This window comes from Pipra filicauda, unplaced genomic scaffold (assembly GCF_003945595.2).
Source record: "Pipra filicauda isolate LSUMZ 115617 unplaced genomic scaffold, ASM394559v2 scaffold77_size3566232_pilon, whole genome shotgun sequence".
NCBI classification, from domain to species: Eukaryota; Metazoa; Chordata; class Aves; order Passeriformes; family Pipridae; genus Pipra; species Pipra filicauda.
This window is the reverse complement of record NW_024104953.1, coordinates 3,439,018-3,454,972: the sequence shown is the minus strand read 5'-3', so window position 1 is coordinate 3,454,972 and position 15,955 is coordinate 3,439,018. Positions and strand designations below refer to the sequence as shown.

At 40.9% G+C, this 15,955-nt stretch overlaps 1 protein-coding gene across 2 annotated transcripts in view; it reads right to left on the bottom strand.

Moving 5' to 3' along the window:
• Positions 1-15,955, bottom strand: part of MACROD2 (mono-ADP ribosylhydrolase 2) — an 842,329-nt gene that overhangs the window by 80,910 nt on the left and 745,464 nt on the right. For both annotated transcript variants that reach the window (XM_039389846.1, XM_027726087.2), the window contains exon 9: positions 7,063-7,144. In XM_039389846.1, the coding sequence (XP_039245780.1) occupies positions 7,063-7,144 (82 nt within the window). The remainder of the gene's footprint in view (positions 1-7,062; positions 7,145-15,955) is intronic.

Sequence of the window (15,955 nt, the reverse complement as noted above, 5' to 3'; positions counted from 1 at the left end):
ATTGCAAAACTTCCTTATTTCCTCTTGGCCCTAAAATACTGAAAATAACCAGGTTTTGTTTACACAAGTGCTAAATTGGATGCTTATGCAATAGTCACACACAAAGTGGTATATTTTGCTTGTGGTGATACATTTCCAAATACAAGCTTCTAACAAAATCTCATCAACAACCTAAGGCAGAGGCAATCACATGGAACAAACCCAAATTTAACTGCATTCTTTGAAAACAGAAGCACTTGAGTACCTGAAGTCACTCAGTGTCCGTGGCCAGAGAGGACAGGATAAGTTGGATGATAACACAAAATGCATTTGGAGTCCTTTACATGAGATACTACAACATGCAACAGAGCAGGAAGAAAAAATCCCTGACCAAAGATGTATTCGCAGAAGGTGTTAACAAGAAAAAGCCTCTGCTTGTTCATTTTCTGTTGCCAGGCATCCGTGTGCGAAGGGCCGAGTACAGAAGGCAACAGCAATACACTTCCCTCCCCTTACACCAGTCTCTCCCTCAGCCTAAGGTCACACATATGCCATGGTGATTAATATCTGTCATTGGACAGTCCTTTGCTGGTGGAGCTAATCCTCTTTTTAACTATATTTAAGACCTAGAGGCTCCATAGCACCTCATAGCAAACATTCTTAGATCCTAACTGTGTGTTGGGTGAAAAACTACTTCCTTTTGCTTGTTTCCATCCTGATTCATCATTTCCTGGGACACCTTGAACTTCTTGTGTTACAAGAGATGGTAAATAACTGCTCTGTATTCACCTTTTTAATTACCATGCTCATCATCTTCCCTGTGCTCTCCCACACTGTTATCACACACAGCAGCCTGGTACTTGCATCTGCATGACCCCTGCACCTTCAAGGACATCCTCATCCACCTGACACTTTGCTGTTTCAATGCAGCCCCTATCCAGGTGTCTCCCAGGAACTAGAATGCAGGGATTTGGAGTCAGTGGGCAAATACATAGAAACAGCCATTTCCCCAGACTTCTGGATTGATTGCAGGCTCTGTTGTCAGTCTCACAAAAGGAGACAAGGAAAATGTCTACAAAATGCTACTGGAGCAAAGAAGAGGAGGCTCCGTTTAGCAAAGCAAAAGCTCCTTACAACAGCACTTTTGTAGGTTATGGTCCCACTGCCCATCCATACCCTGCTCAAGCTGTGGCAGCATCTGTCCACTGAAACATTCTCACTCATCTCTGCCTTTAACACAAGATTTCCTCCTCAGATTTCTAATCATTAAATGTTAGCATGGAGTCCAGAGCAGGTTAGATTGCTGTGAATGCATAAATACTGAGAGGTACCCTGGCATGCTCTCAGTGGCTTCATACACACGATGGTCATACACCGTCTCATTGCAGATTCACCACCCGAAAAGCCAAGAAAGACCTACAAGAGGCAAGACAAGAGTTTCACAGTGCAGAGAAATCAGAGTCCCCTGGGCATCCCAATACAATAGCATAGGGATTGCAGCTCCATCAGAACTGCAGGGTCAGAGAAGTGAGATGCATTTGGCTCCTTCCAGCAAACAGCACCTTGCAAGCTTTGTGAGGGAAAGCAGGGAAGAGAGGAAGATGATGGTCTGACTGCTTGTACTTTCAGCCTGAGAAAGCACTGAATCAGCTCTGAGTATGAGAAGCAGGAAAACCTCCATGGAAATGGGAACAGCAGCTGCAAACAAAACCTTTAGGATGGCCCTCACTGATCAGGAGGAGGAGGTCAAAGTGATATCAAATTCCCCCAAATATTATTCCCTAAGGTCCATTTCCAGGGGGCTTTGAGCCCTGGTGGTCTTTGTACGCCAGCCAGAACCAATCAGAAAAACCAGAGCCTTGTGACTTACGAGGCAAATCACTGCCCAGGTGAAACCTCCCATAAAGGAGATCAGGCACTTCCAGTAAACTGCTTGGCACCTATCCACAGAATAAAATAAAGCCCATGAAAAATATTTTGTGGAATACATTCAGGTGATGAATTAAGGAAACGAATCGGCTCATGAACACTGCAAATGCAAATAGAGAGGCCAAATTTATCAAACAAATTACCCATTTGATACAGGATTACTTACTAAGGGCTAACTTATGACTCCTTTGCTCACAGGGAGGACTGCTCCAGCCCCAGTGCAGTCTGCCATGGTTAGTGGAGAGGGAGATGCTTCTCAATACCAGTACAGAAATTACAATCCCTGTTTAGGAGTTCGCTCACGTATTAGTGCAGGGATCTGCCTTTTTAATACAAAGCCCTTCATTCAGCCATTTAGACAGTTTCCAATTTGATTCCAAGCCTGGGAGATCTCTTAACAATGAATTTCCTCTGCAATTGTAATATATTTGCACATTTATGCACAAGCAGGATGCTGTGCATCCTCCTGAAGTAACAGAAGAATTAATATAAGGCAGTAGCTCTTCTCCATATGGTTTGGGTAGGGGGGACAGTGTTTTCATCAACCAGGACGAAAGCAGAAAACGCATTAAATGTCATAACCTGAAATAGAGGGGAGAGGAAGTTTTCTCAAGATGAGGCAATTTCTCTGTATTTTTCCTAACACCAACTGATAGGGCTCAAAAAAAAAAAAAGAACAACCTCTTAGGCTCAGCATCCTTTCATTAGCTCTGAAAGGACACAAGTCTAAAAGTCTGTATCTTCCATCTATCAACTGGTGTAATAAAAGTGCAAACCTGTCCCCTCTCTAACAATTTTTGCAATGCTTTAGTGAAGTAATTTTGTTACCCTGTTTAAAGTAGCAAGAAGTAATATAACCTTGAGTGCTGCAGCTTCACAGGACGGTCCCCCTTATAGCATTATTTTTGTCTAAAGAACATTTTCAGAAAAAATGGTTCTCCTCTCCAATCCACTGATAACAGGTGGTAGATTTAGAAATACTTTAAGCATTACAATTGAAGATAAACCTTTTATAATATACGACAGCCACCATGAAAAAAAAGCATTTGCCAAAGGTCCTTACAAGATTATCTGTCTGACATATTAAGTAGCTTGGTTTACACAGTATACAGAAGGGAAAAAAAGAAAAAAGGTATCTTTGCCTCCAGCTGGCAACTGTTTACAAATACTCTTAATTTTCCTCCTACAATAGCATCCTAGAAGTAGCTATCACTGTAAGGTAAATGTTGGTAAATCTAGCTTTTCAAGGGGGATTGGTTTTATACCATTTCCTGGTCAGTCTTATAAATATATATATATATTTAGCAATAAAAGTAATGTCCAGTGTCTGGGCTTCATGTAGAATTCTATTAGAAGAAACAATGCATTCCAAGACAAAAAAAAATGGTCTGAGTATCAGCTCTGTTCCCAGAAAGCTCACTCATACTAGTAGTAGCAATGAATCCAGCGATGTAAGAACTACACGTCTGAGCCAGAACTGCAGGCATGGATATTTTATTTGCCTGAAAGATATGTAGCAAGACATTCTCTCAGATTAAGCAGAGAGAATGTTCCAACACAGCTGAAGGGAGAATGGCTGGGCTATCTCATTTCACAAGGAGATAGGACTCAAGTTTGTAAGAAGAAAAAAAACCCAAAACTGTTTGTTGCATCTAATATGTTAAAACAGTGATCCATCTTAAGGAAAGAAGATTGGTTTTTCTACTGCAACAGTCTTTTCCTACCAGAACATACAAAAACTTCTCAGCAAAACCTCAGACGTTCAACAAAAATTCTGCCTGGACCAGAACTCTTTACTCGCCAAACCAGGACTTTTCTGGACAACCACTGAGATGAGATCCTTTCTCTGAGTCAAAGAAAAGCAGTTCTCTGCTTCCCTTTGGAGCATGCTGCCTCTGGTTTGGGTTCTGTACAGGTTACTGATTACTGAGATCAGAAATGCTGAGACAGTGACAGTTGCTCTGTTACTGCACAGTTTTGCTACATTCCCAAGACATGACATTACTTCGAAGTCTGTCTCTTCCCTCTATATATTTAAAGTTTCAAATGGCAAGGCTCTTGGCAGTTGTCTTAATATCAATATTATTACTTGACTAATTTCTTTGGCATTCCACTTGCAAAATAGGCTTAATGATATGTTCAACTAATGGAACAATTTCCCTGTATCTATGTTCCACTTACTCTAATGCACCGAGGTGTAACTCCAGCTTCATTTCATTATCACTTGACTAGCTCAAGCACTTGCATGTCTTTTTTGGATTTATTAATGCACTGGGTTTAAAGTCATAACTACTTATGTATATAACTCCATGAATATATTCTTCTTTCTAAGCATTTTTGTCCACATCTATTAAAGTAGATATATTTCATTATGTTTCTGAATGCAAGACACACTTTTAAAATGCCTTGATGTTTTTTCTCTAAGCTTAAAGCAATACCTCAGTGTTATTATCTCCTGGGAGTGTTCAGATAGTGTCCTATCAATTTAAATTTAGGGCAAGTCTATCCTTAAAGACTTTTATTTCACTACATTAATAGTTTCACTTAAAAACAAAACCAAACCACCGGTTCCATCAATTTCTTCCAAGTGTAAATATCAGGAACTTATTAGCAAAGGTAGAGGCAGTTGCTAACTCCTTGACTAAGAAACCAGTCCTGCAAAGAGATGGGATAGCCCTACAGTGGGAGAGTCTGCTGATATCTTGTCCAAGTCTGCTTTGTTAAATGCAGATGGCAATTCACAAGAGACTCAAGAAAAGTGAGCAAACAGCAGAAACAATGGTCATCTGGTGATCTTCATCCAGACCTTCAGCTGATGTTCTCACCATGTGGCATTTAGGATGGGGCTGACTTCAGCTGACATCTGTAGAAGTGGTGGTACTCTGTGGAAAAGTGTCAATTGAAGACAGCAAAGAAAGTCGGAGATTGTATATTAATTGTTAGGGCACTCCTCCAGGATACTGATTATTTCTCCAGGGGCACTTCAGGAGAGTCATTTGGGAAGCATGTATCTGTCCTGCCTCTCCCTGTCTCCTCACAAGTTGAAGATCTAAGTGACTCCTATAAGAGCACACCAAACTTGTATCTTGGTGATACAAGACAATAAAATAAGACCTCACGAATCCCTGACTACTGACCTCCCCACAGCAAAGCCTTCATTGAGTCAGGAATAAAGTTTTAGATGCTAAACTGGTTCCTTTTAAGGCTATGGCTCATCAGACAGTATGTGCTTAGGTCCTTCTGGAAACCAGTAACATTAAGGCATACCAAAACCAGAACCATTAGTGTTGAGAAAATTGCAATGAGGAGTCTATGAAACTGGGTCCTAAGGTCTTTTAACATTCTATACCAAATTATGGATGCTGAGAAGTAAACCATCTTTCTCTGGACAGCTGTAATCTTTGGATCAACCTTTTGCATAGTCATATGCCTGCAAAACACTGGATTTAGATGGTCTCCATCACAACCACCTCTCTGTAGTCACACATCAAAATCCCATTTTTAGTTCAAGCAAAAAAATTGTAAAACCTTTCCATGCACGAGAATGAATATACTTTTAAAACTATGGTACAGCTGATCATCTACATAATGTGGTGGAATGCAATTATGGTTTTCTATAACATGAGACCCAACCACACAGGTTCTCTGTAGGCAGGAGTTCAACAACGTCAGGTTTTTAAAAAACCTAAAAAAGAAATAAATCTTCCACCTTCCTCTCTTTTTGCCTTTGGGCTTGTCATGCTTCAACTCTGAAGAATCTACTTGTCTCTAAAACTTTCAGGCCCAAGTGGGTTTTACATTTATAACAACAATACAAGGCTCTAAAGCATGATTTCAAAGGCCTTAATGATGCAGGTGAGCATTAAGACTCTTGATTTGTTGACAAACTGATGTTGTATTCTACTCTGGCTTAATTTGAAGGGCAGAGACAGAGCCAGCAACAGTAGGTAGGGTACTGCCACTTTATCCTATGGGTTGGGGTACACTGCCAAAAAAATAAAATCACATAATGAATGGATTAGACTTGAATGCAGCCTTTGAAATGCATGTTCAGTGTGCTCCAGACAAAAATATTATTAAGCAGTTAGACACCACTCGGTGCTACCTGAATAATTCAATAGGTCTTTAAGTTTCAGGTGTCAATCATTGCAAACTGGAGGTTACAAAGTCATCTACAAAAAGCTTTGTTCTAGTGAGATGAGACAGAAATATCACAATTTCCACGCTACCAGCCAAAGCGAAAGGAATAAAAACCAGTGTGGCTACTGTAACAACACATTCCTGTAGAATTAATAGAGACTCAGAATACACCAAAGCTCTGCTTCCTATTACTCCAAGGCCCTTACCACTAGACAGACAGACAGCATGAACAACAACTGCCACTTCTGAAGTGGGTGATAAAACAAAATACTAAAATCTGGATCTTGTCACACGAAGTTGGACTTATGTCAGCGCAAAGCAAAATAAAATGGGAGAAGGTTTAGGGTTGATAAAATTACAGAACACAGATTTGTAATGATGTATGATAAAAATAAATCACAGGCTTATGGGGGGGGGAGGATGGACTAACAAATTTACTATCCACAAGGTTTCCTTAAATTCTAGAAAGCAACCTCCTGTGTGAAATGTAAGATGAATGGCTAACATTTCTGAAGTGCTCCAGCGAGAGCCATCTTTCTCCCATTCATTCTTGCACAGGGACAGCTCAAGTTTAAAGTCCTCATTCAGACACAGTTGGGCTCTAACCCCTGTGGTATCTTTTCAGACCCAGAGAAACCCTACCAGCATCGTTAATGAAAGAGCAAAGTGTGTACTAAGTGTATGGAAAAGCAATATACACTAGGAGCTACATACATTAGTGCAAATCATTTTGTTCTCAAGAGTCAAGAGAGCCAGCACCAAGAAATACAGATACAGCAGAGAATGAAGGAGCTAGCTGTACAGAGCATACAAAAGCAGTATCACAAGTAGTTCTGATGGTTCACATATTTTAAATGTCTGCATTTGTCCAGGATCAGAGCCTCTACGTGCAGCTGATCTTTAAAGAAAGTTCTCATTATAATATTTGGCTTTGGAAAGAAGACAAGATGGCAACTGTTGTCTTTTTGCTGCACCCTTTCTTGAAGTCAGATGGTACTTGATTACTATACCTACCTATAGGGAAAAACTCGCCCATTTTCTTCTTGAAAATTTTGTAGTCAATCTCCAAAAAGACACAGAAGATGATACGATCCACCTGTAAGAAACAAAATGATTCACAGTGAAACCATTGCAATCATCCATATTGGTAATAACAGCCAATAAAGGCAAAGAAACTTTTAAGCCAATACACTTTTATGCTCCAGGCAAATAAGAAAACATCATAGGGATGCGTGTTTTGACTTTATTGCGCATCTGTGTTGTAATTTATAAAATAACCTTTGCAATCGCAGCTTACAACTGTATTCTTTGTAAACTGCCTCCTGTTTATGCAAACTGCTCTTGAACACAGTATAAATGACTTCTGGCATTCCAGATGAGGGCTGGGATGCAACGTTTGATGAAAGAGTCACATGGGGGGTTTCTAATAAGCATACAAAAGAGTAAATGGGTAAGCAAAGAGCTCTTTTTCCAATCCTTGTCCGACAAACCTATTTGCAAACCCATTTAGTATCTTAAAATGGCTCTAAAAGGTTTCATGTGGTTTTAATTTACATGAAAACACTCTCGCTATAATACAAGCAGAATGCAGCAAAAAACAAAAGCTGATTAGATGACAGGTAGCACATGGGGTAAATAAAACATTTAATATGCCATCTACTTCATCACGGCTGAGCATATCAATGAAACCACAGCCCATAATGTATGCACCACCCACCAATGAGTTCAAATAAATTCTTTGGGAGATCACTGTATGTGAAAAGCTTTTCTAAAAGACACAAAAAAAAAAAAAAAAAGCTAAACAAAACAACAGAATTCTAAAGCCTTTTAGGCTAAAAAACACCCACACTGAACTTCAGCCTTGTAATTTCTTTGTGTTATCTGTTTGCACTGCCCAGCACAAACTGTCACTGTAGCCAAAACCCAGCTTGGAGGGGGTCTGAGGAAGGCAAAAAGACCCTCCCACAGCTGAGCTGAAGGACCTGCAACCCAGTAATCATCTTTTTCTCTGAAGTTCATAAGAGCTTAATCAGAAAGGGATGAAGCCCAAACAACAGGAAATTCAGCATCTTGTCCTGGTGTCTCCACGGGTAATAAGATGATCTGTCATAGCAGAACTACTCAAGGGTGCCTTTGCACTTGCTAGAAGAAGCATCAGCCTTCCCCCTGCAGGGAAATAGTGGGAGGAACGCTCTCAAAAAATTCCTTCTTTCCCTTATCTTCAGTAGAAAATGCTGGTTTTTTGCTGGAGCTGCTCTTGGAAGCCAAGTCCAAGCCTTGGCTTCAAAGACACTGTTATGCTGAACAGCTCCGGATGTCATTTCAGAGCCCATTTTGGAGCATCTCAGTAGAATACAGAAGGGGCTGAGAGCAGGCAAACACCAATTAAGCTGGAAAGTGCCAGTAGCTACTAATAAGGACATCTCTGAATCAAAGGTGACTACAAAACCTGAATGATCAAACTGGTTAGGAAATTTCACAACTAGCGATAGGACAATTTGCACCAGGGGAAGTTCACATTGGATATTAGAAAAAATTTCTTTACTCAGAGTGGTTAAGCATCCTCAGTGATGTGACAGAGTCACCATACCTGCAAATGATCAGAAAATGAGTGGACGTGGCACTTTGTGATATGGTTTTTGTGGGCACGGTGGCATTCACTCACAGGTTGGACTTTCACTCAAAGTATGATCTTAGAGCTCTTTTCCAGCCTTACTGATTCTGTGATACTATATGAGACTGAAGGTACAGGCTATGTTAGTGTTAAGGAATAAAGAGGCTTGTAAGCAGGAGAGAAAGCAGCAGGGCAGAGCAGGGAAGCGTGTTGGCAGATTTGTCAGCAAGAAGACTGCCTGTTGCTGTCTGCTCATATGATTCTCACAGAACCAAGCTGTTCTGTGCATCCCTCGTAAATAAATCAGGCTAGACCTTAAAAATATGCTGGACTGTGGCATCAGCTACTCTTCACAAAAGGTATAACAAAGACCTCGATTAGTTATATGCTCAAGCCTAAAAGCCATACTCATCTTTGTACTCAGGAATTCATAATGTAAATTATCATTGTCCAGAGGTGCTACATTTTAACTACAGGAGAGTTTAGATGATCTTTAAGGTACCTACTAACCCAAATCATTCTATGATTCTATGTTTCTACCTAAGTTGGGCGTTTTCAGGAGGGAGGCCATAGTCAGTGAGTGCTTAAATTACATTTAATGTGAAAACTGGATTAAGATAGTGCTAGGGTGGTGCTAGATTGTCATCTTCTATCTCCGCCCTGTGAGCAGAGCAGATATTCAAGCACTAGAAGTGACAGGCCCAATATATGAACCAGAACAGACAAAAGAGCAAGGATGGAAATGTATAAAGCAGAGGAGGAATGATATTCCCACGCAGAGGAGTTCTGAGTCTCTATATAGTCTCATATTCTCTGCTGTAAATCCTACAGACATTTGCCTCATTCTATATAGTCCAACTTCTCAAGGTGTTCCCTTTATTTATTCAGTGCAACTGACAATGATAAAACTTCTGCAAATGAGAATTTCTACTCCTTCTAATATAATTCCTTAATTTAAAGATAGGGAATCTCTCTGGAAACAGCAGACTATTTCAAAATTTCTAGCCTCCTGACTGTACACATCCTATATATAAACCTGTTCCATTTCTTCTTAGTGTGAGAAAAAATGCTCTATTTTTAAGTATGCATAAGATATTGTGATGACAGCTGAAATCCTGTGTTTATCTGATTGAATGGCATGTGTTGGCAGATAGTAAATCTGAAATTAACCATATTCTATCATCCTGCCAGTCATTGACTATTTTATCTAACATCCCCCGCTAAAATAACTCGAGATTAGGCAGGGAAAGTAACCCTTGTCCTCACTGTTCCCATTCTAGCTACAATATGGAGAGGTTTAATCCAAGTGACTACCAACCTGCTTTGCCTGCTGGCCTACAGAAGCTCAGCAGGATTTTTAGGATGCACACTTAGGAAAGCTACTCCTTATTCAAAGAGGAAATCTCCCATTTGGCTTGGAAATGGCATCTTGATTCGAGTGTCACACCACCCCTTTAGAGAGGGCAAGGAATAACTCCCAGGGACTCCCCCTGGCTGTGCCCAGCGAGCTCGCAGTGCCTTTTGTAGGTGCCTAGCTCCTCCACAGCTGACCAAGCACCACTCAACTGCAGCAGAAGTGTAAAGGAGCTCCAAGCTGAAGGTATTAAAGCTCATCCTTGATTGACAGCTCTTTTTTGAAGGCTGGTATTAAAACCAACCATCCTCTGTCAGAGCCTGATTAAATTCTGGTCGCTTCATGGCTATGAATAGGTGGATCAAAGAACCCCAAAATTAAGAGCACTGCAGCACAGGAAGAAGGGAGTTAAAATGCATGAGCTGTTCATTTACTAGGCAGCTTCACAGCTCAAGGCTGTGAGTATATTTGAGTTTGTTTTTTTTTTTTTTTAAATATATTTTTTTTTCTTGGGCCCTGCTCTCCTTGCCAGGCTCTATTTCATTTTGATGGGGATAACTTCCAGGTGGTTTTGTTAGCTACACCTGATAAGAATTAGTAAAATTCTGCATTGCTTACAGAGGTTAGGCTATTTTCATAGAAACCCAGAATGGTTTGGGTTGGAAAAGACCTTAAAGATTATCTAGTTCCAATCCTCCATCATGGGCAGCAACACCTTCCACTAGACCTGGCTGCTTCAAGCCCCTTTCAGCCTGGCCTTGAACACATTTTTTGCAGTACAATGGACCTTAAGACCAGGGTTTTAGGATAGTTCTCATTAACTGAAAACTGCTTCACTGGGTATAAAAGCACTGTTGACCTAATAGCAGCAGCACTGACCTGGGTACAAAGAAAGCAGCAAAAACATTTCCTCCTGGTTTCTGCTCATTGGGGTTTTGTTTGTTTGTATTTTCCCTGGTAACTTTGAGAGTACTTTGCATCTTGTGAGTTTTCAGTTTACTGGCAAGTTTCTGCACCCTGGGTATGTTCATTCATAGACCACTAAGGGTCTACAAGAGCTCCATGGGAGGCTGGGCAGGTGCTCCGGGACTAAATGGTCATCGCAGCACGGGAATGAATGAAAAGCTGCTGAGGGTCCCACAAACCCTTCCTAAAGGACCCTTCCCTCTACTGCAATGTGTGAGAGGACACTGCATGTGTATGTGCACATCTCTGTGTGCAGCTGCTGCTATAGGAAGAATTTATACTCTACAGCTGTATCTATATAAAAAAGACAGAGAGGAAGTTTTTACATGGGCATATAGTGATAGGGCAAGGGGGAATGGTTTTAAACTAGAAGAGGAGTGGTTTAGACTAGATGTTAGGAAGAAATTCTTTACTGTGAGAGTGGTGAAACACTGGTACAGGTTGCCCAGAGAAGCTGTGGATGCCCCATCCCTGGAAATGTTCAAGGCCAGGTTGGATGTGGCTTTAAGCAACCTTGTCTAGTGGAAGATGTCCCTATCCATGGCAGGGGGGTTGGAACTAGGCGATCTTTAAGGTCCCTTCCAACCTAAACCTTTCTATGCCTCTCTATATATTTTAGCATCGAAAATGTCTACGTTTTTATCTCAGCTCTTTTGCTGTGGTCTCAGGCAGGCTGTCTGATTTCTCTGACTTAATTTCTCTATATGTCTATGGGACAGGAATACCTTGTTCTGTACTTATGCACTGCTTCAAAGAGATATTGCCAAGCACAATCCACAGGACATGCCAAATGCTGTCATAGGTATAGCTATATGTATGCCCAAGTGCCAAGCTGAATATATTGAGCACAGATCCGAAGCAGAAAACTGATCAAAAGCCATTCTAGATTATTTCACCTAATGAGTGTTTCCACGCCATTGCCACCCTGTGTCCTGACAAAATAACAGCTCACAATGAAAACAAATCCAGCTGTGTTTCAGCACTCCCAAGTATTTCATGCGTGTCCCCAGTACCAGGATATTTACAAAAAGTTTCATAACCATTTAAATCTTACCAGAAAATACACAGTAGAAAACCAATGCAAAATCGTTAAAAATGTTTCTCAATCCCAAATCAAATGAATGTTGTAACAAATAACAAAGAGAAGGAAGCAGCTTTTTGCTCTTTGTACGTGTAGCAAATCCCTTTTATAAAACACCCCTGCCCGATCCCATCAGGACCTACTGTCTTAAGGTGATGATGAACACCAGAAGCTTGCTGAAACATTTTTCATTTATCAAAATTCCATGGAGTTAATTCAAAACCCAGTGAAGCGAAACAGAGGGGCTTTATTGACTTCAACGTGCTTGGATCGGCGCCTATACTCCGTAACACCAGACAGAACGTTTCCCTCCTTAAGAATTCAAGTTGTTCTGATAGAGATATTTCTTTACCCCAAATGTCAGATACTTGTTCAAAGATACCCTTAACAATCACGGTTCAGAGCTGCCTGAACCCACTAATACACCTAGACTACAGTGCTGGTTAGGAAGGAGCCCTGAACCTTTAAGGCCAGTTGGATGGGGCTTTAAGCAACCCCATGGCAGGGGGTTGGAAGTAGATGGTCTTTAAGGCTGCTTCCAACCCAAACCATTCTATGATTCAACCATGCTGGAATCCCCCATTTTGCTTCTAATTGGACTGTGACTGGTCAGGTAGCCCTGTTTGCTTTCACTGCCTGATGAGACATCCCTTGTAAAAGCCAGTGGCAACTAAGTCAGGTTTCCAAGGCATGCTCTTACAGAATCAAAATCCTAGTTGTGGGAAGAACAGAATAAGGAGCAAGAGATTTTTAATGCACCATAAGGTCAGGACAGGAGTGTCCTAGCTCGTCCCTGCACACCATGTGAAATGTCTTCTATTTCTGTGACAAGGGCTGAGTTTGCTGTTCTGAAGTCCACATCTCTCTCTTGCTTATTTTCAGGGACCCCATTTGCCATCTCTTTCTTTTCTGTTTTTCTGACAGAGTTCCTCCCTGCCCAGGACCAAAGTGACTCACTGAACTGCCTACATACAGAAGTACCCTTCAAAGAGACAGACATTGGTTTCTGGCCCCCTTAAAGAAAGATGTTCTTGGTGCTGACAGTCTCCTCTTCAGCCTGATCTGATCCTCTGGTAATCCTATTGCAACCAACTAACAGATGGAAATACCAGCTTTGCAAAAGAACACAGGTATCTACTATATACCTCACAGCAGCTGTGATCCACTTTGCCAGAGGTGCTGCCTTTCCTGTGCATCAGGCACATCTGGCCAGCTGTCCAGATAGCAGCCTGCCTAACCAAACAGAGCAGAGAGGACTGCATCTCCCCTTGGAAACCAGTCCTGGTCGAGGGCAGAAGTTTTCACACACTCCTTCCGAAGGTGAGTGCTTCAGGCCCTGTAAAAACTAATCTTTTTGCAGCACCGTAAATTAAAATTCAGCCTCCTGGTATTATTACTAATTTCACAGAAACCATTAGAGCATAGAGCCTAGCCGACTGTCTGCTCCTTTTGGCATGACATCATGGTCTATGACTGCAGAATTACTCTCACAAAGAACTTCAGTCAAGTATTTATGGCAAATACAAAGCTTTGGCACTGCCTCCATCCTCAGAACAAGATTTAAGCGGGGCAGAGGTGTCAGACTGGTGATACGGTGAATTTGACAATCAACGAACTGTGTGATGATGTTCACAAAGCTATTCACCTCGCCTTAAGAGCTTTACTCTTGGCCCAGCTTCAAAACCACTGCAAACTTGAGCCAAAATGCCCCGCGTTTACTTGACCTTGCAGTCATCCAAAAGAGCCCAGCTTCAGGCAAAAAGGACATCTCTCGATCACCCCTCAATCCAGGGAGAGAGAAATGCACTCTCTCGGGACACAGCTCTTTGGTTTCCATGGATTTGAGTTTTGAGGTTCCTTGGAATCCAAAGCAAAAACCTGAATAAAAATCCACATTACTACAAGACTCCTGCTACTAATGGTATTAATGGAGCGTTATGATATCACATCAAGAGCAAATACCCGTTGAGGACTAGCTGTGAAGAAGCAACTCTTACTTAAACCAACATATTACTTAGGCAGCCGTTGAAGGAAAAAATAATACAAACCACATGCATTATAAAATGATTTATGCTTATCACAAATAGAGTGGAATGGTTTCTGTGGTGGTCCCACTGCAGTTAAAAAACAGAAACAGAAAGTTATTATTAGTGCTTTAATATCCTACTTCATGATGGAACACATACTTCTCTTGGAGTCAAAGATAATTAAAAGTCCAAAGGCAATTTAAAAAAAGAAAATCACAAAACAAAAAACCCAACAAAAACCCCCACCAGAAATTTATTACCAGTTTAAAATATTAATACAAACAACATCCCTGTACATAGGGCTTTGCAGCAATCCCTGCCTCTAAAACAAAATGCAGTAGCAACACGCTTAACAATGAACCTCAAGATAAATTTAAAATACGGTCAGAATGTCTCTCCTTGTCCTTTGTGCCCGCCTGTTTCTACAGCTCTGCTCATATTCAACAGCTGAGGGCAAATTACTCCCTGTATCACACAGGTACCACCAGTGCAGTTATCACTATGGCCCAAGCCTATCTCCATATTACACATTAAAACCCATAATACTGCTCAGTGGAGAACCACTTTTACCCACAGGTCTCAAGCACACACAAGAACACATCAGCATTGCAGTTTTGTGACACTTTTGATAGATCCCTGCCTCCAGGTGGAGATTTGATGTGTCCAAGGTCACAGAAAACAAGAGCAGCAGAACCAGACAAAGGCCCTGGTTTTTTAACTCCTGTTCTCTCTCAACCAAAGATGTTATAGACGAAAAACAAAAGATCCCATCAGTGGTCACAAGCAAAGTTCACAAGCTTCGCTGCACACCACTGGTTTTCCTCTGGTGGAAATATCCTTTCAATGTGCCCATATATTGTGAGAATCAATAATGATAACTCTTTTTTCCCTAATACATTGCTTGTTTTTTAAAGGTTACTTATTCTCCGTGAGAGAATTCACTCTGTGAATACCTTCAATACCTTTTTAATACAGTGTATTATTCAAGGACAGGCAGAGTTTTCCCTTTTGGACACCTTTGTGCTGAGCTGTTAGTTTTTTGTGTGAACAAAGCACCTGCCTGACAAGCAGAATGGCTATCCTAAAGAACCAAGCTGGATCTAAAATAGGAAATTACAACAGCATTTTTTGAGGAATTCGCAATTTTTTGCTGATCATTTGTATATGTCCCAGTTACTTATATATCGCATGGTTATTCTGACAAATAAGATGTGATAGTCCTGCAGTGCTAATATAAACAGAGACAGGCTATAAAATAACCAGTCCTTAATATTCCACATGTGGTTTCTTTCTCAACTACAAAAAGTTTTTCAGTTTCCCAAAGGTGAAAAAACCTGTAAAACCAGACTAGGATTTAAGGGAACGTCTCAGTATATTTCTTTTGATGGTCACTAAAAGTTATCAGGGAAGGGGCAGGAGAGTAGTTTAAAAATGCATTTGTTTTTACCAAGATATCCATCAATCAGCACAACTCACTTTTATGCCACACAAACACGATGACATAAAGCCCATTAATCTTTTCCAGCTTAATACCTACTGTCCTTTGAAGATACATGTTTGGAATATCTGAAGGCGACCTCCATTTTTCACAGTTCCCAGTCATAGGGCAGCTGACACAGCCAAGATAATCCTGTATTCAGCGAAACCGGGGGAATGAATGGATTCTGATGAATGTAATTTGCTATCTCAGTGACAAATGGCAAATGGGTAGAGAGGGTGTGCATGCAAATATAACTGCGTTAAATAAAGGCTTGTGAAGGATAGTACTCTGAAAATATCTGATAGGCAGTTTTACAACAACCGTGCCTTTTGGAGGAGATAAATCATCAGCTTACTTAGAGTTATCATTATATCCTCATTGTGGA